This window comes from Emys orbicularis, chromosome 10 (genome assembly GCF_028017835.1).
Source record: "Emys orbicularis isolate rEmyOrb1 chromosome 10, rEmyOrb1.hap1, whole genome shotgun sequence".
Classification (NCBI taxonomy): Eukaryota; Metazoa; Chordata; order Testudines; family Emydidae; genus Emys; species Emys orbicularis.
The window spans coordinates 51,652,756-51,677,644 of record NC_088692.1 but is presented as its reverse complement, the minus strand read 5'-3'; the positions used below and the strand labels follow the sequence as shown (position 1 = coordinate 51,677,644).

Sequence of the window (24,889 nt, the reverse complement as noted above, 5' to 3'; positions counted from 1 at the left end):
ATGTTTCTGTAGAGCAACCCCTAACTAAAAAGGGAAAGGACAAAATTTCTGGGGGAAATGAATTGTTGCCTAGAAGTGCTCCTGAAGGAATAAAACCTCATGCTAGCTTTTGCAAGCAGTTTGCTGCAACTGAAGGGTGTGGAAGTGAGTTAATTGAGTTAGCTCAGAATCATTGCCTGTAGCAAGCAACAGTGCAGGTGCTGAGAAATTTGGTTCAGTTTCTAGCTGCCAAAGTTCCTCAACTGTGTATAAATCCACTACTTTGTTTTAGAAAGATCCAGGGTGGAAGCCATCCCTATTAAAACCAACACTGCCTCTGTCACTGCTAAGCAGCTCTTTACACACACCTGGGATGGCCGCTGCTCTATTGTGAATCGGGCCAGCCCCAGTGTTTGTCAGGTAGAAATCCTAAATGGGAAAAATGGAAAACCCTGGCGGAAATGGTTTCATTCTTCAAAGCTCAAAGAATGGAAGGATAAACCACCTGAGCCTCAAGACTGTCTTCTCCATCCTGTCGGCCACCCTTCTTGGCCAGCAAGAAGGAACGGCTTTGAGCCATTGGAAAATATGCATCGAGTGGGCTGGTCAGTGCCTACCCCGATACAGGAAAAGGCCAGAAAAGTCCTTGACTTATTATGGCCACCCTCACATAGGTCACTGCTTCATGTTCACCCTGTAATATTGGTCCCAGATTCTCCCAGTGTGACGAACTGGGACTGTTCTTACTGTGGTCTTTGAATGCTGACAGGGGAGTGTGGCTAGGATGGTCTGCGTTGGGGGATGGGAGACTGACTGAGGGAAAATACCTGAGCATGTAATGTGAGAACCCAGGAAGGGGTTAGAGGCCAGGTGACACCTTTGCCCGGGAAACTGAACAAAGGTGTGGGAGGGGTCGCTGAAGGGAGAGTTTCAGGAGCTGGCTGGTGATATGGCTGGGAGGCAGACGGGGCTCTGACCTCCCAAGGGGGCTGGGGTGCCCTGGGACCCCAAGATGGACCTAACTGGGGGGATCCTGTTGTCTGTGCCTGCAAGACCTGTCTTGGACTGTGTTCCTGTCGTCTAAATAAACCTTCTGCTTTACTGGCTGGCTGAGAGTCATGGTGAATCGCAGGAAGCCGGGGGTGCAGGGCCTTGTGTCCCCCCACACTCCGTGACACCCAGTATATATGGGGGGAGTGTGGGAAGTTTTTCTCTCTTCTCTGCCCCCTCACAGGTCCCATACATGAGCCTTGATATCCCACCGGTGCACCAGCACCCTGCTGTTCATAAGTGTCTGGAGTCTGATGCTGTCCACTACCAGTTCTACGCTGTTGGCACCTCCTCAGGTTGCCCCTGGGACAGCATTGCCAATTGCATGCAGAGTGCCACCGGAGAGTCACTCAAGTTTTGTTATGAGACTAAGACCACCCCAGACTCCGTCCCATTCTTCTGTAAGCCATTGTGGTCTCCAACGGGACGTACACCATCAAACACACCCAGTGACAGCCTCCTGGGTGGTGGAAGGTGCAGGGTAGCCCTGGTTTCCTCCGCTGTTTGGGGAACAACCATGCCCCTACGTGTCATCATTGTCATTGGAACTCAGACACCTCCGTTACCCGGAGATGAACTGCAGCTGTCTCTGATCACGCCAACAGGCAACAGTGTCACACGGTTCCTCATAAACTGGGAACCGCTGAACTGGACTTTAGCTGGACATGACCTGATTCAGCAAGGTCCCCCAGACTGGGTAGTTCCATTAAAGGGCACACATTGTGACAAGCTCATGCCAGCATTTTGGTTTAAATTCTATGGGCATATTGCCGTTTCGGGGGGATTTCATGAGCCCAGTTTGTACAGAGTGGAATTGGACCAACAACAAAAAAACAGTTTTAAATTTTGACCCTCTGATTACAAACCTTGCTCCCCTCCGACGTTTAAGAGCCCCACTTTCAGGACCCCGTGTGTTGAAATTCGATCAACAAGAACATTTGGTTCTTCAACCTCAGACTTCCCAGAAGGAGGTTCAAAGCCACTTAGAGGGCATGAATATCTCTCACATTGCACCTCTAAGCGCTCCCTTGATTGGAACTAGCCATAAGGGTTGGGATGAATGGGTAATCTGGGGATAAGTCTCACTGTTCCTTCGATGTTATCCAGGAAGAGGGGTCTGGTATTGTCTATGTTAGTAAAGCATGTGTGTGTGTAAGGACAAGATGTAATATTGTATTGATTAATGGACATTGGATCCAATCCATGGTGCCTTACGTTAATTGCTGTTTCTGTAATGTAACCACCATTGTTAGTTGTGATATTAAGTTTACTGTGCCTATATGGACTGTACAACATTTAAAAGCCTATCCTGAGCTCTACAAGGAGGTTTCCCCCATTTCACTGGGAATGGGTCTCATTGCCATTAAGGTAAAAACACAGGCCATCACGCCTGGTGGGAGACCTTGCTTGGGTGGAGCCCCAGTGCAACAAGTCTTTTGAATCTCATGCTTCACCCCATTGTGGTGATCATTGGTTTCCAAATTATACTCGCAATTGGTCTGGTTCTGCTGGTTTATTGGATACAACGACTGATGCGGCAGCTGCAATGGATGGAAGATCAGATCCGGTACCACGGTGTAAGGATGTGATGGGGATACTCGCTCAGCGCAAGCACCCCATCAACGGGGGGACTTGATACCAGTCAGCTCTGTGTTCTTGGGGAACCAGGGTGCAGTATCCAGTCTGACTCATGAAAGACACATACACCCCCTCCACCAGCCTCTGCTTAAACCAAAACCCATCAGAGGAAAAAACTTGCAGAGAGCAGTGAAGGGAGGATGGGAGACACACCTAGACCCCTCCTGACAAGGGTGACGAGATTAAGACCTCTCCATTAGCATACAGAATGAAGAACAGAGACAACTCCCCTAGCCTCATCTGCATGAAAGATGGGACAGGGAGACATCTCAATTTGCATACAGAATGGAGAACAGAGAACCGCACTGAACTCTGGGACCAGAAAAAGCAGGAAAGCATTGCATCATGGGAATCTCTGCTCCAGATGTTAAAGAACCTATGCCTGCTCACACCCAGCTCAGCAGTTATCAGACTAATTCTAGTAAGGAATCTTTGATTGATCTCCAAAATACTGAAGCAGCCTAGTTGCATTGTGAGCTCCCTGGAAGAGAACATCACCCATAGCCAAGAGTGATCAGCTCCTATTGTCTAGCCCAGGGGTCGTCAACCTTTCAGAAGTGGTGTGCCGAGTCTTCATTTATTCACTCTAATTTAAGGTTTCGCGTGCCAGTCATACATTTTAATTTTTTTAGAAGGTCTCTTTCTATAAGTCTATAATATAGAACTAAACTATTGTTGTATGTAAAGTAAATAAGGTTTTTAAAATGCTTAAGAAGCTTCATTTAAAATTAAATGAAAATGCAGAGCCCCCCGGACCGGTGGCCAGGACCCGGGCACTGTGAGTGCCACTGAAAATCAGCTCATGTGCCGCCTTTGGCATGCATGCCATAGGTTGCCTACCCCTGGTCTAGCCTAAAAAAACCCCTTGAGTCATCAGTTTACCTAGAAACAAATCTAGTGTTCTTCCTTGAACCATTGTATTTTCTCTACAAAAATCCCTACTCACCCTCCAGTAAGGGTTCTGATGCATAGACCCAAGCTCTGCATCAGTTCCACTGGGACTCCATCTCCTGACTGATCGTGCTGGGGGCTCTGCCTGTCTCCTGCCCTCAGGACCCTGAACTACCACCATCCCCTGGGAACCCTGACCAGTTCAAGCTTCAGGGAGTGGTGAGATCCCCTTCTCTCTCTCTCTCTCTCTGTTTTCCTCTCTACCTTAGGTATTAACCTTTAATTATGTATGTTATGTTGGTTTAGCTCTCCTTGTGTAGTGATCACTATTATTCAATAAATAACTTGTCTTCTTTTACCTCAGCTAAAGATCCCGGCAGCGCCCAAAATACTGTGGGGTTTGCTCATCAAGTAGGTTACTGCCACTACAATTGTGATGTGAGAGTGGGGATAGGGATGTGCTGAATCTGGGACACATAAGGGTAACAGTTTGAAAGTGCTGCTTGACCCAGTCCATGGAGCCCAGGGGCATATAAGGAGAGGCAGCTTGGAAGTGCTGCTTCATCCAGCCCTAGATTCTCTCCATCCAACTCCATTTCTTCGTGTTGTCCGGCTGTGTCTTTGTAAAACAGGTCGGCGGAAAATTGCGTGGCGAGGGTGTAATAAAAGGGTTTCACTTAAAAGAATAATGGAGTATGCAGAAAAAATATACCTGGTGCCCAGCCGCCAATTGGAGCAAATAAGGGCTCCCCCTCCGGCAGAGGAAAATATCAGAATGATCTGTGTAAAAAATATAGTTTTTTTTGTTTTGTTTTTTAAAAGAACAAAAACCCCACCAAATATCAGTTGTCTTTAAACCCCTCACCTGGAGTGCTTTATTGGGTAACATGGCTATGAAAATCATTGCAAGATACACATATCTGGGCTTGTTGAAACATGTTTTGAGCAAGGCTAGGCATGCCCAAGAATTTAAATTTATTTTTTACAAAATTCATCACCGTCGGTCGTTTTGCACTAAGTCGTTAGAATACAATTTTAAAATCCGGTCAAAAGATAAACCCTTGCTACGATGATGTAAGAAAAACACGCAGTGATCGCCGCAGGCGACGGAGTGGGGCCTTGTAATTGTCTATTGTGAAACACAATGTCTGTGGCATTTTTGTTTAAAAATTTCATAATGCTTTTAGGAAACAACACACTGTTCGGGGGATGCCCATATGAGTCAAAAAACGCTCCACGGTTACGCTCCGCCAGATACAAGGCGAGCCAGTGTTGACCCGGTTGGTTGTGTGGATGCGTGTTGACCACCAAACCTAGGGGTCTCTGAGACAGCTTGCCTCCAGGGAGCCAGTCGCAAGGGAACACATCTAAGAAATTCTTTTTCGTGTAAGGGTCCGTTGATAAGACACGTGAGAGCAGCACAGTGTCCATGTTCACATGTAGTCAAACAGAACGTTTCTCCTCTGATTTATCTCTATGACATTGTCAAAAACCCCAAACACGATCATATTGACGGTGACGCTTAAAGCCTTCCCAAAACGTATTTCTGCTCTCAGGTTCTCGGTTTTAATCAGGGAATAGTGATTGGCGCATTCCTGGTTGGGAGACAGGTCAAAGGCAAACAAGGTGTAACCCTGTGCAAACTCCTCACGGTCGATTAACAGAGAACGATCTTTCATGTGACTACCAGCCATGTGTACCAGATTCACGCAGGGCCGGCTCCAGGCACCAGCCCTCCAAGCATGTGCTTGGGGCGGCACCTGGAGGGGCGCGGCGCTCACCTGGGGAGAGCGGGGCCGCGGCGGGCTCGCCGCCCTCCCCTGGCGCTCCGGCCGGCCGCGGAGAGTGGGGCCGCGGCCGGGCTCTCTGCCCTCCTCCCGGCGCTCCGGCCGGCCGGGGAGAGTGGGGCCGCGGCCGGGGTCGCCGCCCTCCCCCCGGAGCTCCGGCCGGCAGGGAAGAGCGGGGCTACCCTCCCCCAGCGCTCCGGCCGGTCGGGGAGAGCGGGGCCCCGGCCGGGCTCTCCGCCCTCCTCCCAGCGCTCCGGAGGGCCGGGGAGAGTGGGGCCGCGGCCGGGCTCGCCGCCCTCCCCCAGCGCTCCGGCCGGCCGCGGAGAGTGGGGCCGCGGCCGGGCTCTCTGCCCTTCTCCCGGCGCTCTGGCCGGCCGGGGAGAGTGGGGCCGCGGCCGAGGTCGCCGCCCTCCCCCCGGAGCTCTGGCCAGCAGGGAAGAGCAGGGCTACCCTCCCCCGGCGCTCCGGCCGGTCGGGGAGAGCGGGGCCCCGGCCAGGCTCTCCGCCCTCCTCCCAGCGCTCCGGAGGGCCGGGGAGAGTGGGGCCGCGGCCGGGCTCACCGCCCTTCCCCCCGGCGCTCCGGCCGGCAGGGAAGAGCGGGGCCTCCCTCCCCCGGCGCTCCGGCCGGTCGGGGAGAGCGGGGCCCCGGCCGGGCTCTCTGCCCTTCTCCCGGCGCTCCGGCCGGTCGGGGAGAGCGGGGCTGCGGCCGGACTTGGTGCCCTCCCCTGCTGCGCTCCCCACAGGGGGGCGGCAAAAAAGCCAGAGCCGGCCCTGGATTCATGTAGTCTCTTACGCAGTGTCCTGCCTTGAAGTCTGGTTCCAGAGGCTTGGTTGGTATCTGTTCACCATCCACATACAAAGCCACAAAATTAATATCATAATGTTTAAAATGAAAGGGATTTTTAGCGTAACTTCCACTAAAGGCATCATTACCCACAAACCCTAGGACAAGCATATTGGGTAACTGTCCCAAGAACAGGTTCTCCTGGTTACTGACCCTGCTGCTCGCGGGGATGCTAAACACTTTCATTCCCACACGGTCCACAGGATATTTAGCATTAGCGGTAAGCAGGGCCTCCGCGTGCCCCAGATGGATACTCGGGGCCACCTGTACTTTCTTCCCAATAAGGGACGCTGATACAATGCGCAGTTTAAAGCATTCAGCCGCACTGCCCATTAAACAGAAAGCGTCTTTACTGCGCGTCAGTTTAATTTTCACCTCTACTCTGTTCAACAAAAGTTTTTCTTGGAAAAACAGGTCGCTGTGTAGATGACCCAGCAGCTCTACCGTTCTGCTCTGGGCCGTCAGCTTTGCACGCCTCACAAACCCTAGATTCCCGCCATCCAACTCCATTTCTTCATGTTGTCCAGCAGCGTCTTTGTAAAACAGGCCACTGGAAAATTGCATGGCGAGGGTGTCGTCGCTGTAATTGAGCACCGATTCTATAAAGGCCCTGTAAGGGTAACAGTTGTTGCTTTGGCTTACGAGGCGGTCTCCCAGCGTGACATCGAACTGACTGAAAATAGAGGCCATGGGGTAATTCACCAGGCCCACCACGGCGTCCTTGGCAAGTTCAGTTCCGTCTCCTTTTATAATCTTGCAACACAGGTACAGCAGCGTGTTGTTTAAATCCATATAATCTATGCCATTCCCTGCTATAAAAAAGTCAATGGGGGCAGACTCCGTAAACAGCCCATAGAGGCAGCACCTCGATGTAGATGCTTTTCTCGATGCTGGTCTGCGCAGGGGCTATTTGGAACAAGTCTAGTTCGGATTTGGTGCACTCTTCAGACCCGCAGTGAACAAAAGCCATGTTGATTAAAATATGTCTCTTTTACCAGGCAGAGAGCGTCTCCTCTTTCACCCAGGCTTCCTCTTGGACCTTCGCTTATGGCCAGCCCTGCATGTCAAAGCCCTTCTTTTAAAGGGTTTCGGGGGACCTGTGCGTTGCGGGTATGACGCATTTCTCTTTCTCTTCCTCCTTTTAATGTACATCAGCCCCGATCCTGCCTGTGAAACTGTATTCCCCACCTTCTCCAGAACAGCACGGGAGACATGACCTACCACGTCTTTAGCTATGTTCTGAGCGGCGGTTTTTACGTGGGGTTTAATAATCTCTAGCCCCCTCCTCAAAAGTGGTAGGGCTTTTCGAAAGAGGCTACGAAATATTCCACCCACACCAGCTCCATACATCACGGGGGCCCCAGGATATCCAGGAAGGGCATATCCAGCCTGGGCTTTGTAATACTTCCTGTAGATGGTGGGGTGGCCATAATTTTTTAGGATCGCCATAATAGTGTTTTGCTTTTTAGAAACCTCGCTCTCTCCGCGGACGCAGATGCAGCTTGCCGATCACCTTGCCGAAGCGAAATGAGACGCGTCTGTTCTGATCTGTCTTTATTTCAATGGTGATGGTGTCGATGTGGTGTTTACTGACAGGGACGTAATGAGGTTTATCGTAGGTGATGGTAACAAACTCGTTGTTCCTTCCTCGGACAGGGACGCAGCGTAACAGGGGAACAGAAAAGTCCCCCACAAACTGGTGTTCTACGATATCCGTGTTCAGATACAAGGAGTTAAAACCCCCTGTGATGTTTGCTGAGAAGGGGAATTTTTGGATGCTGCGCTTGGGGCCCAAACCCAGAATGTTAGCTAGCTCCCCACCGGCAGAAAACATATATGTAAAATCGGCAGATTTAAATCTAACTTTTCTACCCACAGGGTCGTAGTTCATGACCACCTCAGGGGGTCCGGGATGACGAGCCACGGTGATGTGTGTATGATCCAGTAATTTGGGTGTGGTCGAGTAATAACCTCATTGTAGGATGAAATTCCATGTCATATCTCCAAAGGTGATTTAGAAAGGGGTGTCTTTGTTGATAGTATTCCAGCTGTGCGGGTATTGTATTTCCACTAACCCCACCTCCCAGGCACCCGGGGGATCCAAGGGCTTAATTAGCCGTATTGTAAAATTCGAGCTGGTGTTTTGGGGGAAAACTGCAGAGCTGGCATTGCTGGGCAAAGTAATGTAAAACCTGCCATCGCTCATTTCTCTCTCTCTCTCTGTCTTTGCAGGAGGAATCGTTTTTGTTCGTGTCTAAATGTCACAGAGTTGAGAAGCTTCCACCCAGCTGTTAAACTTATCAGGCCACCCCAACCATTTCACCAGTAGCTGCTTTTTTCTCCCTTTTCCTTTCTCCGCTAGAACTTTTTCAATCCTGTAAATCCTGTCTCGTTTGGGTTCACTTTTTGTAATTCTTCAGGGTAAAAAGATCCAGTAACTGTCTCACCCTCATAATCTTTTAATCGGTATACAGGTCTCTGGCCCCTGGTTACAGCTTCATGCATTATGAATATCTCATCGGTAAACGTCTGTTCATAACCTTTTTCAAAAGCTCCTTTGGTTTTAGATAGTCTTACGTGGTCACCTTTTCTAAAAGGGGCAACAACTGGTTTTATTTTAAAACCATCTCCGTAAACCGTTTTCCATACCTTCAGAGAATTTGAAGGATTAACATCAGCGGGTCTGGTATGTATAGTTCTGTGAAAGCTCTGGTTGTAATTCTTTATAAAATCAGGTAACACGTCAATGTAGCGAAAAGTGTAATGGGCTGTAAAATATCTCCACATCCTAATTTTTAAAGTTCTGTTAAATCGCTCCACAACCCGTGCTTTGACTTCATTATTAGTAACAAAATGGTGAACTCCATGCCGCTTTAACAATCTGCTTAAAGGTTTGTTTAAAAATTCTTTCCCCCGATCGCTTTGTAATTTTTGAGGCACGCGACCTGCGCTGAAAATAGCTTTAAAGGCCTTGGATACCTCACCACTCGTCTTGTCTTTTAGGCCTAAGGCCCAGGCATATTTGGATAGAATGTCTATCACTGTTAACATGTACTTAAAACCGCTGTTGTGTTTGGAGAACCGGTGCATATCCACCAAATCTGCCTGCCATTGCGCATCCACATCTGAAACAATGGTCTTGTTTCTTTTAAAACGTATTCGAGCCGGTTTGTGTAAAGTGTAAGCATCCTGGTTTCAAAGCCAAGCACTTACCTGTCTTCTATTTAAAGTTTTACTATGCCTTTTGATCACTTGAAAAAGAGGGTTCACCCCGCCGAAGCTCCCAACTTCCCCGGGGGTGTAATATATTTTCTTTAACAGAGCCGTGTGTGTAGACATGACTGTTACTGGTACCGTCTTTTACTAACACAAGTATGGAGGGGGACACATTCATATTGACACATTTAAATAAGTTTTATTAATGGCCTGGTTTAACACAACCTTTTACAGCCGCCTGTAAAAATGGACGCCATAACCCCTACCATAAGGGAGTCTGAGCTGGTTCATTCTTCCAATGTGTAAGTTCTCAAAGGCCTCTAGAAAGGCATCGTCGAGCTGTTGAGAGATTTTTCAGAAAAGAAACAGTGTAAGCACCCCCACTGCTTGTTTTTAGATTTACGTAATCCTGGGTCGGTTCCTAACCCCATTACACCCCATCCTCAACCATCACTTCTTAATCATTCCTTTACCTGAGCGAAGTCTTTTCCGTTCACCTGTTCCGCCGGTGACTCCTCCAAGCCATGATCACCTTCCACCTCTAGGGGGGTGGACAATGAGAGGCCATCACACTCATCATGGTGCCTCACGAAGGTTTGGGTTTCGGGTCGGGTTCCTGCGTATCCATCAACGGTTGAGTCAAAGGGCCCCCGTCGGAACTGTTGCTGATGTAGCGTTTTCTCCACACAAGTCCAAAGGTGCTCGGGGGTAAAACTAAGTCTGAAGTTCTCACGGGGGTGGTGGAGGAGTCCATGTTTCCACGATTTCTAAAACACGCGTTCTTGGTAAAAGATGGCCTCTTCTGCCTGGCGCTGGGAGTTATGGGGTGATGGTGCTGTGCTCTGATTGGCAGAGGGCACTGGGAGGAGTTCTTAGAGGGGTCACACGACCCTCTTCTGGGCAGTTCACCCTGTCCCAGAACCTGCCCTATTTTGGTCACATATGCTCTCGGGGCGGTCCTATGCAGCCGAAACCCATCGCGATTGGTAGAGGGCGATGGGAGGAGTTCTTAGAGGGGTCACACAAACCACTCCTGGACGGGCCACCCTGCCCCCAAATTCCTCCCCGTTGGTCAAATCTCCTCTCGGGGTGGGCCACAACGGCTGAAACCCCTCCTGATTGGTAGACGGAGGTGGGAGGAGTTGTTAGAGGGATCACATGACCCACTTCTGGACAGGTCACCCCGCCCCGGAACTCTCCCTGATTGGTCAAATCTCCTCTCGGGGCAGAGCTATGGGGGAGAAACCCATCCTGATTGGTAGAGGGCAGCTGGAGGAGCTCTTAGAGGGGTCACATGACACACCTTGCATCCAGTCATGTGGCCGCCTTGACCGTGGAAGTACTACCCACATGGGGCAGGACTTCTGTGACAGATGGGCAGGTTTTAAGGAGTCAAGGGGTGGGGTTAGGGTTTGACTGACGATAGGGCCCTTCCTCCTGATTGGTAGAGGGAGGTGGAAGGAGTTGTTAGAGGGGTTACATGACCCACTTCTGGACAGGTCAACCCGCCGCGGAACGCCCCCTGATTGGTTAAATCTCCTCTCGGGGCAGTCCTACGAAACCCATCCAGCTTGAAGAAGTGTGTGTGTGGGGGTTACTTTGTAAATTATCAGCTTGGTCCAGGCCCGCCTCTGCTGCTATCTCAAGCCCTGATGGTACCTCTAGTACTAGAAGAGAACCGGTCTGGGACAGATCTCTCTCCAACAACCTGTGTGATAAAGGCAGAAGATGCACACACAAAAATATTAGCTTCTCAGCAATGTCCTTGTCGTCTTTAATTGCTCTCTTGAATCCACCCCTTCTTTCACAGGCTTCTGATCTCCTTAAAGTGTTTTTTTAGGGTTTGTCTATAGCCCTTCAGTTATTTGCTCTTCACAAGCCATCTTAGCACTTCTACTTTCCCGCTTACATGCTACCTGCTGTAATTTAGGCTTCTGTTTACTCCCCATCCTGCATCTTTTAAAGAACTTGTTCAGCTCAAATAAACTCTTGGCTCTTGCTATTATTAGTGGCCTTGCTGGTTAGGAGCTCGCTTCACTACAAAGCCAATGTAAAGAGCTCAAACTCCCTCTCCCTAAGCAAGAGCTGGCCCCCCGCAGTTTGTCCTCCGAGGGGGAGGGGCAGGAGAGTCGCTTTTTAAAGGGAGTTTTCTGACAGCCAGGGTCACATGTTGGGCGAGCCCAGGCCCTGCAGCCGGAGTGAAGGAAATTCTGGCTGCAGCAGCCTTATTCCACTCTTGCTCTGTGGATTGGGGCTGTGAGAAGTGACGCTGGGTCTGCTTGAGGCCTGCAGTTCAGCCTGCGACTCTACGCCACCCCCTGCCCACCCTTCTTGGGCTGACTGCAGCCTCTCCAGGTATTTAAGCACCAGGCCTAGGATAGCCTGCTCAGCACCTGGCTGGGTTCTGCCTAGTGAGCAGCTGGCAGGGTCAGCCTCTGACAGAACTAATGCCCGTGATGCGGGGGAGGGGTTGGACTGCACACTCCAGCCCTGGGATGTGTTTCCTCAGCACCTGGCTCTGTTTCCTCAGCTCTGGGGCAGCCCTTTGGGGCATGATCAGCTGTTGAAGACAGGGAGGCTCAGAGCTAGAATTTCGTATCCCCATAAGCATAGCTGGGGCGGGGTGGGGGGTTGGGGTGGTGTCAGCTGCTCCGTGCGTGCAGGGGCTCTTGGAGCTGCCACTTGCAGGGGGCAGGCAGCAATCCAGGCTGGGTTCTGCAGAGTTAGCACCAAATGAGGCTCAGAGCAACCCCCGGCCTCGCCCTTGGCTGGGGCTGCTCAGAGTCCCTGCCCGCGGCACCGCAGCTGGTGAGGGATTAGGGGGAAAAGTCTCCTCCAGCAGCCGGGTCTCCCACAGGAGCTGGTTTCCCTCCCTCTTGTGGAGTCCACCCCCTCTCTGCTTGCCACTGCCCCCTGCCTGCCAGGAACGACTCACTTCTGACTCCCAGATCCTGCTGACCAGCCATGGCTCCTGCCTGGGCCAGGATGGGAACACCCCACAGGGCAGGGAGTTTCAAACTATAGCCGGGGAGAAGATACCCCAGAACCAGCCCCGAGGGTTTTCTCCCTGCTCCTACGCTCTGCAGGTCACTCCAACTGGGTTCTGGCTCCCAGCCACCGTGCGATGTGGCTGCTGCCCCCTGCCCCTAGAACCCTGCCCCGATTTCCCCCCGCCCCTCCTCCCAGCACAGCAATACCCCTCAGCCGTGATGACGTCATTAGGCCTATATATGAACCAGAGTTCTTCCATGTTTAAACTCTGTTCTTCCATGTTTAACTCTAAGCGGCCTTAAAAGCCAAGGACAGGAATTGGAATGTGTAAATAGTCAGTTACCTATTACGACCTTGCTTGTAACCAGGTCCTAAGCAATAATGATGAGGTTTGCATGTTTCTAGCTGGAGGAGGGGTGGTAAACTAGAGTAAATAGGACCCAATGATTGTTTAGAGGAATGTTACTAACAAGCTAGATTTATAGCCCTAGAATGACTTAACGGCTTAAATGTATGAACATGTCTTCGGTAGAGCGCGGAGGGGGAGTAGGGGGGGCGTGCAGGGGGAGAGAGGGGGGGCTTAATTGTAAAGTATAAGAAGAGAGAAGCTGCTTTGTTCTGTGTGCTCAATTTGAGATTTGCCTGTCTCCTTGCACCACTTTGAGATCTCAAATAAACCTTTGATTGTTTCTCCACCCCGGTGTGTTTATTGGCGCGAAGCACGCCGGGCAACGAACCCCTGTTGCTTTGCCTCGGGCACCTCTGTGCCAGCAACAGTCTTGGCGTCCCTGGGTGGGCTCGAGGCTGAAATTTAGCCTTGCCCGGACCCCTCTTGGAGGCCGACGGACTACGGCGACGACCGACGCCCAGCGCACACCGGTGACTTCATCGGGGGCCTCGGCGGAGACGTGGTTTGCTCGACCCCGGAGGGTACAACGGTGCAACGCGCTTGAGTAGTGGAGAAGCAGCTGCGGGCGACGGTGGGGAACCGGTCCTGTGGATAAGGTAGGAACAGTCCAGTGGGGACTTTATCTGTCTTGACCTGGGGACGCCCAGTGTCTACCTGTTTTGACTTGGGGACGCCCAGAGTCTCCCTAATATGGGGCAGGGGCAGAGTACTGCAGGCAGGGCAAGGTGTACGCCCTTAGAATGCATTCTGGTGAATTGGAAAGTGTTTGGATTAGATCCGTTGATTAAAAGTAAACTGAAAAGATTCTGTACAGTAGACTGGCCTCAATATCAGCTAGAGGACCAGGAAAGGTGGCCACCGGAGGGATCACTTAATTATAATACGATCCTTCAATTGCTTTTGTTTTGTCAGCGAACGGGTAAATGGAATGAACATATGTATGTACAGTTGTTTATGTTGTTAAGAAATAGGTCAGATCTTTTGCAAAGGTGTAATTTGACTCCGACAGGTTCGGTAGTAACTACTGTTAGTCCCCAGAACCCTCCCCCGGTTGTAATGGCAGAGTCGGTGTCCCCTTCGGCTCCAACACCCCCACCATATAAAGACAGGGTGCCTCAGGTCCCAGAGATTGCCCCCTCGGTGGGATTCTATCCATTGATTACTGCGACTCAGATAGCCCGTCATGGAGCAGATAATCGCCAAGCCACTACAATGCAGGTTTACACCCATGTGCCTTTTAATCTGGTGGATCTGGCAGCTTTTAAGACACAGGCAGGAGAATTCTCTACGAATCCAAGCAAGTTTATCTCGGTTTTTGAAGGGTGTCTGGCTAGTCATAAGCCTGACTGGGATGACTGTAATGTCCTTATGCGGACCCTGCTGTCTGAGGTGGAGCGAAATCAGGTTGTGTCTAAGGCACGGGAGGAGGCACAGCGTAGACATGAGGCAGATGCAGCAAACGTCCCTGTTGCTGCAGCTCAGGTCCCTACAGCAGACCCCCAATGGAATCCCAATGTGCCGGCGGATTTTACCCTTCTCACTGTATACAAGGAGCTCCTATTACATGGTCTCCGACACTCAGCTGTCCGACATAACAATTGGGCTAAGCCATATGAGCTAGTACAGGAGCCAAAAGAGAGTCCGGTTGCTTTTCTGCAGCGTATTCGGGATACCATCAGGCAAACTACTAATGCAAACCCCGATGATCAGGCTACTGAGGCAATTATAAAGGGTATCTTTACCAGCCGTGCTGACCCTGATATTAAAAGGAAACTGCAGAAAAAGGAGGATTTGATGGGCATGACAATGGCACAAATTCTGGAAACTGCAAACAGGGCTTACAGCCTTAGGGAAGGAGAAAAGGAAAAGAGGCAAGTGAAAATGATGGTTGCAGCAGTACAGGCTGGTGGCAGGGGAAGATTTCAGGAAGGTGGAAGAGGCCGGGGAATGAGAGGACATGGGCGTGGGCGCCCTGGCTTACAGGAAAGGCGTCTGGGTCGCAATCAGTGTGCCATATGCCGAAAGGAGGGACATTGGAAAAATGAGTGCCCTGAAAGGGAAGGTACCCCTATGATGGCAGCAGAGGATCAAGAATAGGGGTGTCAGGGGAGACGGACTATCCTGCCCCCGGAACCCCGAGTAAAAATGCGGGTGGGAGATTCAGACATAGACTTTTTAATAGACTCTGGAGCTGCACGAACTGCTGTAAACCAACCCCTTCAGCTGCCTGTGGCAGATTCCCTCACTGTGGTGGGAGCCACAGGGAAAGGAACTAAGTGCCCAGTATATGCCCCAGTGGAATGTGCTTTGGGGAACACAACTCTATCTCACAGACTGGTTTACCTCCCCGATTGTCCAACGCCACTATTAGGACGGGACCTGCTTTGTCGCTTAGGTGCCACCCTGCATTTCACTCAAGATGAAATAAGCCTCACCTTACCCCCAGAGAATGCCTGGATAATGACACTTGCAATTGAGCCCTCAGCTATGCAAGCCCCAGAGTGGAGTCAGTGGGAGAAGCGGGTTTTTCCTCTGGTATGGGCATCAGGGATCCCAGGAAAGGCAGCCCATCATACTCCTATTACTGTTCAGCTTTTGCCAGGAAAAGGTCCAGTGCGAATCAAGCAGTATCCGATCAAAAAGGAGGCCAGAGAGGGACTGCAGGAAACTATAGACCAGTTCCTAAAGTGCGGGGTACTTCGAGAATGCCAGTCAGCTTGGAACACTCCTATCTTGCCTGTACAAAAGCCCAATGGCACATATCGGCTGGTCCAGGACCTGAGGGCAGTTAATGAGCGGGTTAAGACTCTACACCCCCTTGTTCCCAATCCGTATACATTGTTGGCCTCTATAGGGGGGCAGTACACCCATTTTTCAGTCCTGGATTTAAAGGATGCTTTCTTCACGATTCCGGTTGACCCCCAGTCACAGGAGATTTTCTCCTTTGAGTGGGAGGACAGAAGGAGGGTTAGAAAGCAGTTTTGCTGGACAGTGCTGGCCCAGGGATTTAAAAATTCCCCCACCCTTTTCAGCCAGGCCCTGGCTAGAGACTTGGAGGAGTGGGACAACGAGGACAAAGTCCTCCTCCTGCAATATGTGGATGACTTGTTAATTGCTGCTGTGAGTCTAACCTCTTGCCTTAAAGCCACTGTGAGTCTCCTGAACTTTGTTGGACTTCGAGGATATCGAGTAGCACAGAGTAAGGCTCAAATTGCCCTTCCAGAAGTACTCTACTTAGGATTTTACATAAGGCAGGGGGAACGTCAGCTTTCAAATGAAAGAAAGGAAGCTATCTGCCAAATTCCTATCCCAAGCAATCGTAAACGGCTCAGGGCATTTCTGGGTATGGCAGGCTTCTGTAGGATTTGGATCCCATAGTTTGGACTGTGGGCTAAACCCTTGTATGAATGTGTTAAGGGAGCGGATCATGACCCCTTTTACTGGTCCTCAGAAGCCGACAAAGCATTTAAGGTTTTAAAAAGGAAACTGATGGAAGCCCCAGCCCTTGGTTTGCCCGACCTCACTAAGCCATTCCAATTGTATGTGCATGAAAGAAAAGGTGTGGCCCTGGGAGTGCTTACTCAGTTATTAGGCACCTGGAAACGTCCTGTGGCATATTTCTCTAAACAGCTGGATCAAGTTGCTAAGGGATGGCCAGCATGTTTGCGAGCGGTCGCAGCAACTGCCTTAGTGCTTGGGGAAGCTGAGAAACTGACACTGGGGGGAACTGTGCAAGTGTATACTCCCCATATGGTTCAAGCCCTGCTGGATACTAAGGGTGGTCTCTGGCTTACCCAGGCTCGGGTAGCTCGGTATCAGGCAAAGCTTGTAGAAAATCCTGAAGTTACCTTACAGACCTGTCCCTCCCTTAACCCAGCTACCTTGTTACCGGAGACAGAGGAGCAGGAACACGACTGTTTGGAGGTCATAGATGCTCAATACTCCAGCCGCCCAGACTTAAAAGATCAACCCCTCCTGAATGCTGATTATGAGTGGTATACGGACGGCAGTAGTACAGTTGTAAATGGGCAAAGGGGGGCTGGCTATGCCGTTGTATCTGTCCACGAAACTGTGGAAGCAGAGGGTTTACCTGCTGGGACATCAGCCCAGCTGGCTGAATTGGTAGCCTTAACCCGTGCACTTGAACTGTCAAAAGGGAAAAGAGTTAACATTTTTACTGATTCCAGATATGCCTTTGGAGTACTACACGCCCATGCTGGTTTATGGAAGCAACGAGGAATGTTGACATCTCAAAGCTCTCCTGTCAAACATGGATCCCAGATTCTCCGGCTGTTAGAAGCGGTGCAGCTCCCCTCAGCAGTAGCAGTGGTACACTGCAAGGCTCATCAGAAGGAAGAGCAGGATGTGGCCAGAGGTAATGCTAGAGCGGATAGGGAGGCCAAGCGAGCTGCTACCCTGGAACCACTGGAAGCTGAAGATGCCCATATGCATGCCCTCATCCCATCAGTGGGGGAGCTCCCGACCCCTCAGTACTCTGGCGAAGAAAGGAACCTGGCAGGCAGGCTCGGTCTCCAGGAAAAAGAGGGGTGGTTCCACTCTCTGGAAGGAAAGATCCTATTACCAAAGGGCCTAATTCGGCCGGTGTTGCAGCGGCTACATCAAACCACTCACGCAGGAAGAGAGGCTCTCTCTCAGCTAATGGGTAAATATTTTTTAACCTCTGGACTTAGGCCTCTGGCCTCCCAGGTGCAGGCTGAATGTTTAGTCTGCCAGAAGAACAACCCTCGACCTGGAGTGTCAGTGTTGCCAGCCACTCTGGAGCCTACCCCAGGCCCGGGACTGGTTTGGCAAATAGATTTTACTGAGTTCCCCCGGACCCAAGGATTCAGATACCTCCTTGTCTTGGTGGATCGATTCAGCGGATGGCCTGAGGCCTTTCCATGTCGTAACAACACTGCCAAGACAGTGGCTCTCAAATTTGTCAAGGAGATCATTCCTCGCTTCGGGCTCCCCCAGTGGATGGAATCTGATAATGGAACACACTTCACATCCCAAGTCGTTCAGAAGATATCAGATGCCCTACAGATCCCCTGGAAGCTTCACACGCCATGGCGACCGCAGGCCAGTGGGGTAGTGGAGCGTACAAATCAGACTCTTAAGCGGCACCTCTCAAAGGTTTGCCAAGAGGCTTCCCTTAAGTGGCCTGATGCTTTGCCCCTTGTTTTGCTCCGCATTCGCGCTCTCCCTAAGGGCAGGTTAGGGCTCAGTCCCTTCGAGATTATGTTTGGAAGGGCATGGCCTATGAATGGTACACCGGTTCTGGCAGGGGAGTGGGAAATGGGGTGTGGTTTCTTATCTCAGTACATGTGCTCTCTGTCTGCTGTTCTTTGTTCTCTCCACAGGTATACCAAAGATTTGCAGCCTCTCCCGCTGGATGCCCCGATCCACTCCTTGCAGCCAGGTGACTCCGTACTCGTTCGGACCTGGAAGGACGAGCCTCTCCAAGAGAAGTGGAAGGGACCTCACACCGTCCTGCTGGTCTCCCATACAGCAGCAAAGGTTGAGGGACACAAGAACTGGATTCATCACTCTCGCCTGAAAGCGGTGCCTGCTCCTGAACGGTGGACCGTCCAGCCTGCAGAGAAGACTGCCAGCGACGATCTGGGACTTAAGCTGTTATTCAGGCGACAATAGTGTCTGCTGGGAATGCCCTGTGCTCTCTTTGGACAGTCACAGCGCACTCCCCACGAGACCTCTGAGCGTTGGTTGTGTTTATTTTCACAGGGCCGGCCTAATCTGGTGGCCTGGTCCCTGTTGTTTTTAATCTGCTTGCTATTGGTAATTGTTATTTTGTGGGTATTTGGGGAATTGTGATTATTAGGCCCTAGGGTCACCTGCCCAATATGGGTTCAGGTCTAGGGTCTGCCACAGTGGTGCTCTTTGCCATAGAGACACTCCTCTTGTTAACTCCCGTTTCCCCCCAGGCACATGCGGGATGGAAAGGAATCCCTACTAACTTAGAGACAAATACATATGAGTCCCTGAAGGTTTGCTTTGCCCAAGAGTTTAACCTCTCCAACTGCTGGGTATGCTCCCAAATCCCGCACCACGCTGCAGGGTTACCCTGGAGGGTAGTTCCCCAGAATTGGTCAGATATCTGTTGGGGATGGTTCAGTAGGGGGAAAAATGTCTCAGGTACCCCCTTGTCACAGAACTGTACCATTGAGTCCCAGTATGCGTTAAGGGACGACCCCTGGAAGCCGCAGGCCAACTCAACGTATATCCCTTCCCCTATTAGGTTGCGGCCAGTGGCCCCTGGTTTGGTGTGCTATCGACAGTTTAAGTCCAGCAATCACACCTGGTTTGCTGGGAATAGCACCTGTCAGTATTATTTATCCCCTGACAGTGACACTTCCATCCCTGTCTATGTTAAAGGCAAATCCAACTCTACCGCCTGGCTCGGATCGTTGAATGCCAGACAAGCAAATAAGTGGAGTAGCGGTTATAATGGCTTGGTAGGGAATGGCCACTCCTTTTATATTTGCGGTACCTCTGCCTATAAGTGGCTGCCGCATCGGTGGTATGGAAGCTGCTACCTAGGATATCTTGCCCCTCCCCTTCGTGTTTTCCCTAAACTGCCCCCTGGCCGCCCTAGGCAGCATAGATCTTTGTATGCCACCCCAGAGCCCATTTCAGAAGGAGACAGATTGGGTATGATCTTTCTCCCATCCTATGGGGTGGGACGACTGGCTCAATTTTATCGTAGGCTCTCTGTGTTTCTCACCAAGTATGCCAATGAGACCTTGGCCATAGAGAAAAGCCTTAATTCAGAGCTTTACCAGCTCCGGTTGCTGTCCCTGCAAAACAGACAGGCCTTAGATTATGTTTTAGCCTCCCAGGGCGGAGTGTGTGCCCTTATTGGGAGTGAATGTTGTACTTATGTCCCAGAAAACTCACAGGACATTAACAAGCACGTCCTGTCAGCCGAACAGGCTTTTGAGCAGTGGAAGGCTCAGGAAAGGGAACCCACAGGTTTCGATTCCCTTTGGAGTTGGTTGCCCAACCTAGGAGGACTGGGAAATAGCCTTGTGCGTCTCCTCCTCACAGGTGTGGTACTGTGCCTAGTCACCCTCCTCCTGATTGCTTGTTTTAAATTGCTCCTCCGTAAGCTTTGTGCCCCCCGTTCCCCAGAAATCCCAGCATACCCTCTCATTGAGAACCCCAGCTCCATGGCACTCAATCATATCTTGTCTACAGAATATGAGAAAACTCAGCCAAAAGTTTGTTGAGTATTCTCAAAGGAGGGAACTGATGACGTCATTAGGCCTATATATGAACCAGAGTTCTTCCATGTTTAAACTCTGTTCTTCCATGTTTAACTCTAAGCGGCCTTAAAAGCCAAGGACAGGAATTGGAATGTGTAAATAGTCAGTTACCTATTACGACCTTGCTTATAACCAGGTCCTAAGCAATAATGATGAGGTTTGCATGTTTCTAGCTGGAGGAGGGGTGGTAAACTAGAGTAAATAGGACCCAATGATTGTTTAGAGGAATGTTACTAACAAGCTAGATTTATAGCCCTAGAATGACTTAACGGCTTAAATGTATGAACATGTCTTCGGTAGAGCGGGGAGGGGGAGTGGGGGGGGTGCAGGGGGAGAGAGGGGGGGCTTAATTGTAAAGTATAAGAAGAGAGAAGCTGCTTTGTTCTGTGTGCTCGATTTGAGATTTGCCTGTCTCCTTGCACCACTTTGAGATCTCAAATAAACCTTTGATTGTTTCTCCACCCCGGTGTGTTTATTGGCGCGAAGCACGCCGGGCAACGAACCCCTGTTGCTTTGCCTCGGGCACCTCTGTGCCAGCAACAGCCGTGACTCACAGCAGGGTGGGTGGTCCAAGCCTCCTGCTCTTCTCTGGCTTCAATTGCCCATCATGTATCCTAGGGGAGGCAGGCGGGCCTGGTTATTTAACAGCATGCAGGGCACCAGCCACCGCTTATATTTCTGTCTTTCAAGGTGCCCCCCACCCCCAATCCATCCGGGCAGAGGAGGGGAAGGAGCTGGGTGGAGAGTCAGTCCCCAAGATTATTGGGATCATTTTGCCTTTGGCCTCGTGCCCCACAAAGGCCAGGAGAGGTGTTGTGCACACAAGCCCCACTGGGAGTTGGCGTGAAGCACAGTGTGGCAGAGCTGCTGCCCTGGCTCTTTGCCTGCATGGCTGGTGGTAGCTGGGGTGGGCAGGGCTGGGGCTTCCTGTCAATCTCTGCCCTCCCTGTACAGGCTGCAGGGGGACCTGGCTGGGGCCAGTGCCTTGTGCGGGGTGGGGTGGGGGGGAACCAGGGTGAGACCTTTGGGAGGCAGGATCTCTCCCTCGGGCCTGCACCTGCTGCAGGTGCCGGGCTTGCCCAGGGCCAGGACAGAGGAGACCCTCTGGCTGCAGAGCCCTCCCGCATCTGGCTGAAAGGAGTCTTGGTTCCCCCTTTGTCCCAGGGAGATGGGAAGAAGCGGGTGGGGGGGGGGGGAGTTGGGTGTGTTTGTGTGTGGGCAGAGGAGGCCAGCCCCTCCCCCGTGTTGGCAGTGTGCATGTGGCACTGGGCCCCGGACTCATGGGGCAGGGGGGGATAATAGGAAGTAGAGCTCCAGCTCTTTTCTTACCTATCAGCTGCTGGGCAGCTGCTGCTCTCAGGGCAGCCTTCTTGCTCAGCCTCCCTGGGCAGTCCTGGAGCTGGGAAGCCAAGAACCCAGTTAGTCCCAAGCCACACACCCTCCCCAGGCTGAGGGGAGCTGCCTGCTAGGGAGGTGAGGAACCCCTGGCTGTCAGAGCCCTCTCCCCCTTGACTCCTCCCATGGGACAGAGATGACTTGTAGGGGAGCCACCCTCAAGGGCAGGCGATGGGGCTGAGTCAGTGAGGGGGCTCCCTGGAGCAGGGAAGCTCCCTGTGTGCTTAGGTCCTCCCACCCCCTAGTCCTGCAGGGCCCACACCCCAGAGCTCACTCACCAGGGTCCTGCAGGCTTCGCTCAGGAAGGCGGGGATGGCGGGGGCCGCCCCCTCGGCTAGCTGGCTCTGCACGAGCGTGCGCAGGGGCTGGTAACTGAGGAAGGGTGCGCAGTGCAGCAATGCCACCCTGCACGCCTGCCGGAGAGGGCGAGAAGGGACCTGGGTGAGTCCCTGAGCGCAACGGGCTGCCAACTCGCAGGCTCTGCGTGGCTTGGAGAGACTCCGCTGTGCCGGAGCAGCAAGGAGCCACCTCTTTGCAGAACCTCCTCTGGCCTGACGGTTGTTCCCCAGGCCCCCACAGCCCCCATCTCCAGCTTGGCTGGGTTGAGGGGTTGAGGGGAGCCAGGCCCGAGTGCTGGGGCCGGGGAGGGACACTCCTGGAACAGGGAAGGGGCCATTCCCTGTGGGTCCCCGGTGGGCGGTTAACAGCACTGCCCGGTGACCAACGTACTTGGCCTCCCCTCAATCCCAGGCACTATTGGGGGCTGCTACTCGGCTGGGGCGCGGGTGGTGGTGGGATTTCTGCAGGAGGCTGGTCATTCCCAGACAGGAGCTAGCACACAAGTGAGGGCAGGGCAGCAGCAATGGAGACCCAATCGGCCTCAGCGACCTGCCCTTCCCTGTGGCCCTGCTTGGGTTAGGTCACTTGCTAGGGGCCAGAGATAGACCTGGACCTGGCCACTAAACAGGGCAGGCTGTAAAATGGAGCCACAGCCGCGGAGAGGCTGGCTGGGCAGGGAGGCTGGAGGTGCCTGTGGGGAATGGAGGAGGAGAAGGAAACCCCACAGATCTACCCCACAGCTACACTCTGAGGGCTGGCAGAGCTCTGTGTGGGGTGGGGGAGGGCTGGATTAGTGGGGGGTCCTGGGTGCCACAGGGCAGCACTGAGGAGATCTGGGGCTTGGAGGGGGGAGTTTGCACCACCCTTGCCATGCTGTTAGAATGCCCCCAGCCACCCCTGCCCCTATGAGCCCTCAGCTGCACTCACCTGGGCCACCTGGGGGTCCCCGTCCTGTAGGTGGATGAGCAGCGTCCCCATGCTCTTCTCCACCTCAGCCCCAAAGAGGGATGACTTCTTGGAAACAAATTTGCTGAGGTGGCCAAAGAGCTCCATGGAGGCCCGCCTCAGGTCGCTGTTCTCCTGCAGACAGGGGGCGCAGGGTGGTTAGAGGGGACAGGTTCAGGCCCTCACATGCTTTGGGAATCAGCCTGGCAGCTGCGGAGCCCGGAGAGGTTTCAGCTAGTTCAAATGACAGGACAATTCTCTGCAAACTCCCCTCCTTCCTGCTGGGCCCCAGGGCTGCTGAACAATTGTGGGCCCAGGGCCCAAGAATGATTGTATCCCTGCCTTCCCTAGCAGAGGAGCTGAGCTGCCCCACAAATCCAGGAATGTGCCTGCATCGGACACTGAGCCCCCTCCACGTGAGGGCAGGTCCTGAGCATCTCCCCCTGTGGGGTGCCCTATAGTGCCATGGGGCCTGCCCTGCTTGGTACTTACATCCTCAAAGAACGTTCTCGCCTGCAGGGCCAGCGGGACGGCGACATGAGCCTTCAGAGGCGCCTTGGGGTCCCGCAGCATCCAGCAGAGCCCTTCCATGGCTTCCAGAATGGTGCGGGGGTCGCAGCATTCGCACACGGCGCAGACAAAGCTCTCCAGGATCTGGTCTCGCTTTTTCCTGACCTGCAGAGAAGGGGTTGGACGCCGCTCGGTGAGCAATGCTCTGTCAGCCTGAGTGTAACCAGAGTCCGGGCAAGTCAGCCTACAGCCTAGTCTGCTCCATAGGAGCTACAGGCTGGGGAGAAGGGGAACCAGGCGCTTCCTACCCAGCCCTCTCTGCCTAGTCTCCTGCCATTCCAGACCCACCTTGTCCGGGAACTCGGTCACTGCGTTCCTGAGGCCGTGCAGCGCTCTGCCTCGAACGTGGATGTTGCTGTCCTCTGTCCGCTGCAGCATGGCCTTCACAACCTGCTTCCGCATCGCCTTGGGCTCATTCTCCATCAGCAGGGGGCTGCCGAGGAACTAAAGGGACCGAAAGGAGCTGTCAGAGAGGGCTGGGCGAGGCCAGTGGGTCCTAGCCCGGCAGGAGCAAGGGGAAGGGAGTAGGATCAGGGGCCAGGAGGTGACATAGATCCGTACCGACTACTGTTCACGAGGGGCTGGCTTCAGCTGAGCTTAACAGAAGTGACATGTGCAGGGCAGAGCGCTCCCTCTGCTTCCAGTGGGGTGCTCCCAAATCCCACCACAGAGCCCCCAGCAGAGGGATTAATTTACAAGCAATACACCACCAGGACCATCTCTCATTGGCTGACCAGCTATTGGCCCCCTGTTCCATCAGCTTCTGGGCCTGGCTAACCCTCCCCCCGGTCTTCCAGGCTCACCTCTGCGAACAGGGCGGTGCAGGCCATGCGTTCGCCCTCCTGGCTGGCTTGGAGGCTGGGAAGGAGAAGCTTTGGGATGCTCTTCAGGGCCAGGTTTGGGTGGGTCACTATGGCCCTGGGAGAGAACAAGAGTTTGTGTTGACGTGTGCATGACAACCCTGCACATGCCGGAATCCGGCCCGGTCCCGGCCACCCCCTGCCATCTCTGCCCCACTGGGCTCCAGAGTGAGAACATGACTCCTCCAGCCTCTGTCCTCACCTGCTAAGGAGAGTGAACCCCTCGGGCTGGGCCTCCTCCAGCAGCTGCCAGCCTCGCTCCTGGTCCATTAGTTCCACAGCTGGCTGACTGCCCCTGAGGCGCAGCACCCGCGCCAGGGCCTGCACGGCCATGCTGGGAAGAGAAGGAGGCAGGAGATGGTGATGCGGGGATTCCTGCTCTCTGGACGGGGTGGGGGGGGCAGGACTCCCTTGCTGCAGTACTGAAGGGATCAGGGTGAGCCTAGAAGCTGCCCCACTTCTGCCTTTGGTTCTCCCCCCGCAACTGTGGGGGTAGGGGGGAGTGTCTGCAGATGTGACCTTCGCTCTCCTCCAAAGATGTGAAAATTGCTCCCCTCACCCCGCCCAGGAAACTGACCCTGGGGAGAAAAGTACATGCACTGCCACCCTGAATGCCCTGCTGCCCTGAGCCCTGCCCCCCAGGGCCCACTGCAGAAAAGGGGTGAAGTGGCTCAGTGACAGGCCGGGCC

General features: G+C 52.8%; 1 protein-coding gene across 1 annotated transcript in view; it reads right to left on the bottom strand.

Annotated features, from left to right (window-relative positions):
* Positions 1–1,591: 1,591 nt before the first annotated feature.
* Positions 1,592–24,889, bottom strand: part of LOC135885067 (maestro heat-like repeat-containing protein family member 1) — a 48,203-nt gene continuing 24,905 nt past the window's right edge. The window contains exons 28-37 of the mRNA XM_065412699.1: positions 24,403–24,534; positions 24,144–24,258; positions 23,629–23,784; positions 23,263–23,445; positions 22,753–22,905; positions 21,765–21,899; positions 21,421–21,490; positions 9,879–9,946; positions 6,670–6,942; positions 1,592–1,618 (exon numbers count right to left, since the gene is read on the bottom strand). Of these exons, the coding sequence (XP_065268771.1) occupies positions 1,592–1,618; positions 6,670–6,942; positions 9,879–9,946; positions 21,421–21,490; positions 21,765–21,899; positions 22,753–22,905; positions 23,263–23,445; positions 23,629–23,784; positions 24,144–24,258; positions 24,403–24,534 (1,312 nt within the window). The remainder of the gene's footprint in view (positions 1,619–6,669; positions 6,943–9,878; positions 9,947–21,420; positions 21,491–21,764; positions 21,900–22,752; positions 22,906–23,262; positions 23,446–23,628; positions 23,785–24,143; positions 24,259–24,402; positions 24,535–24,889) is intronic.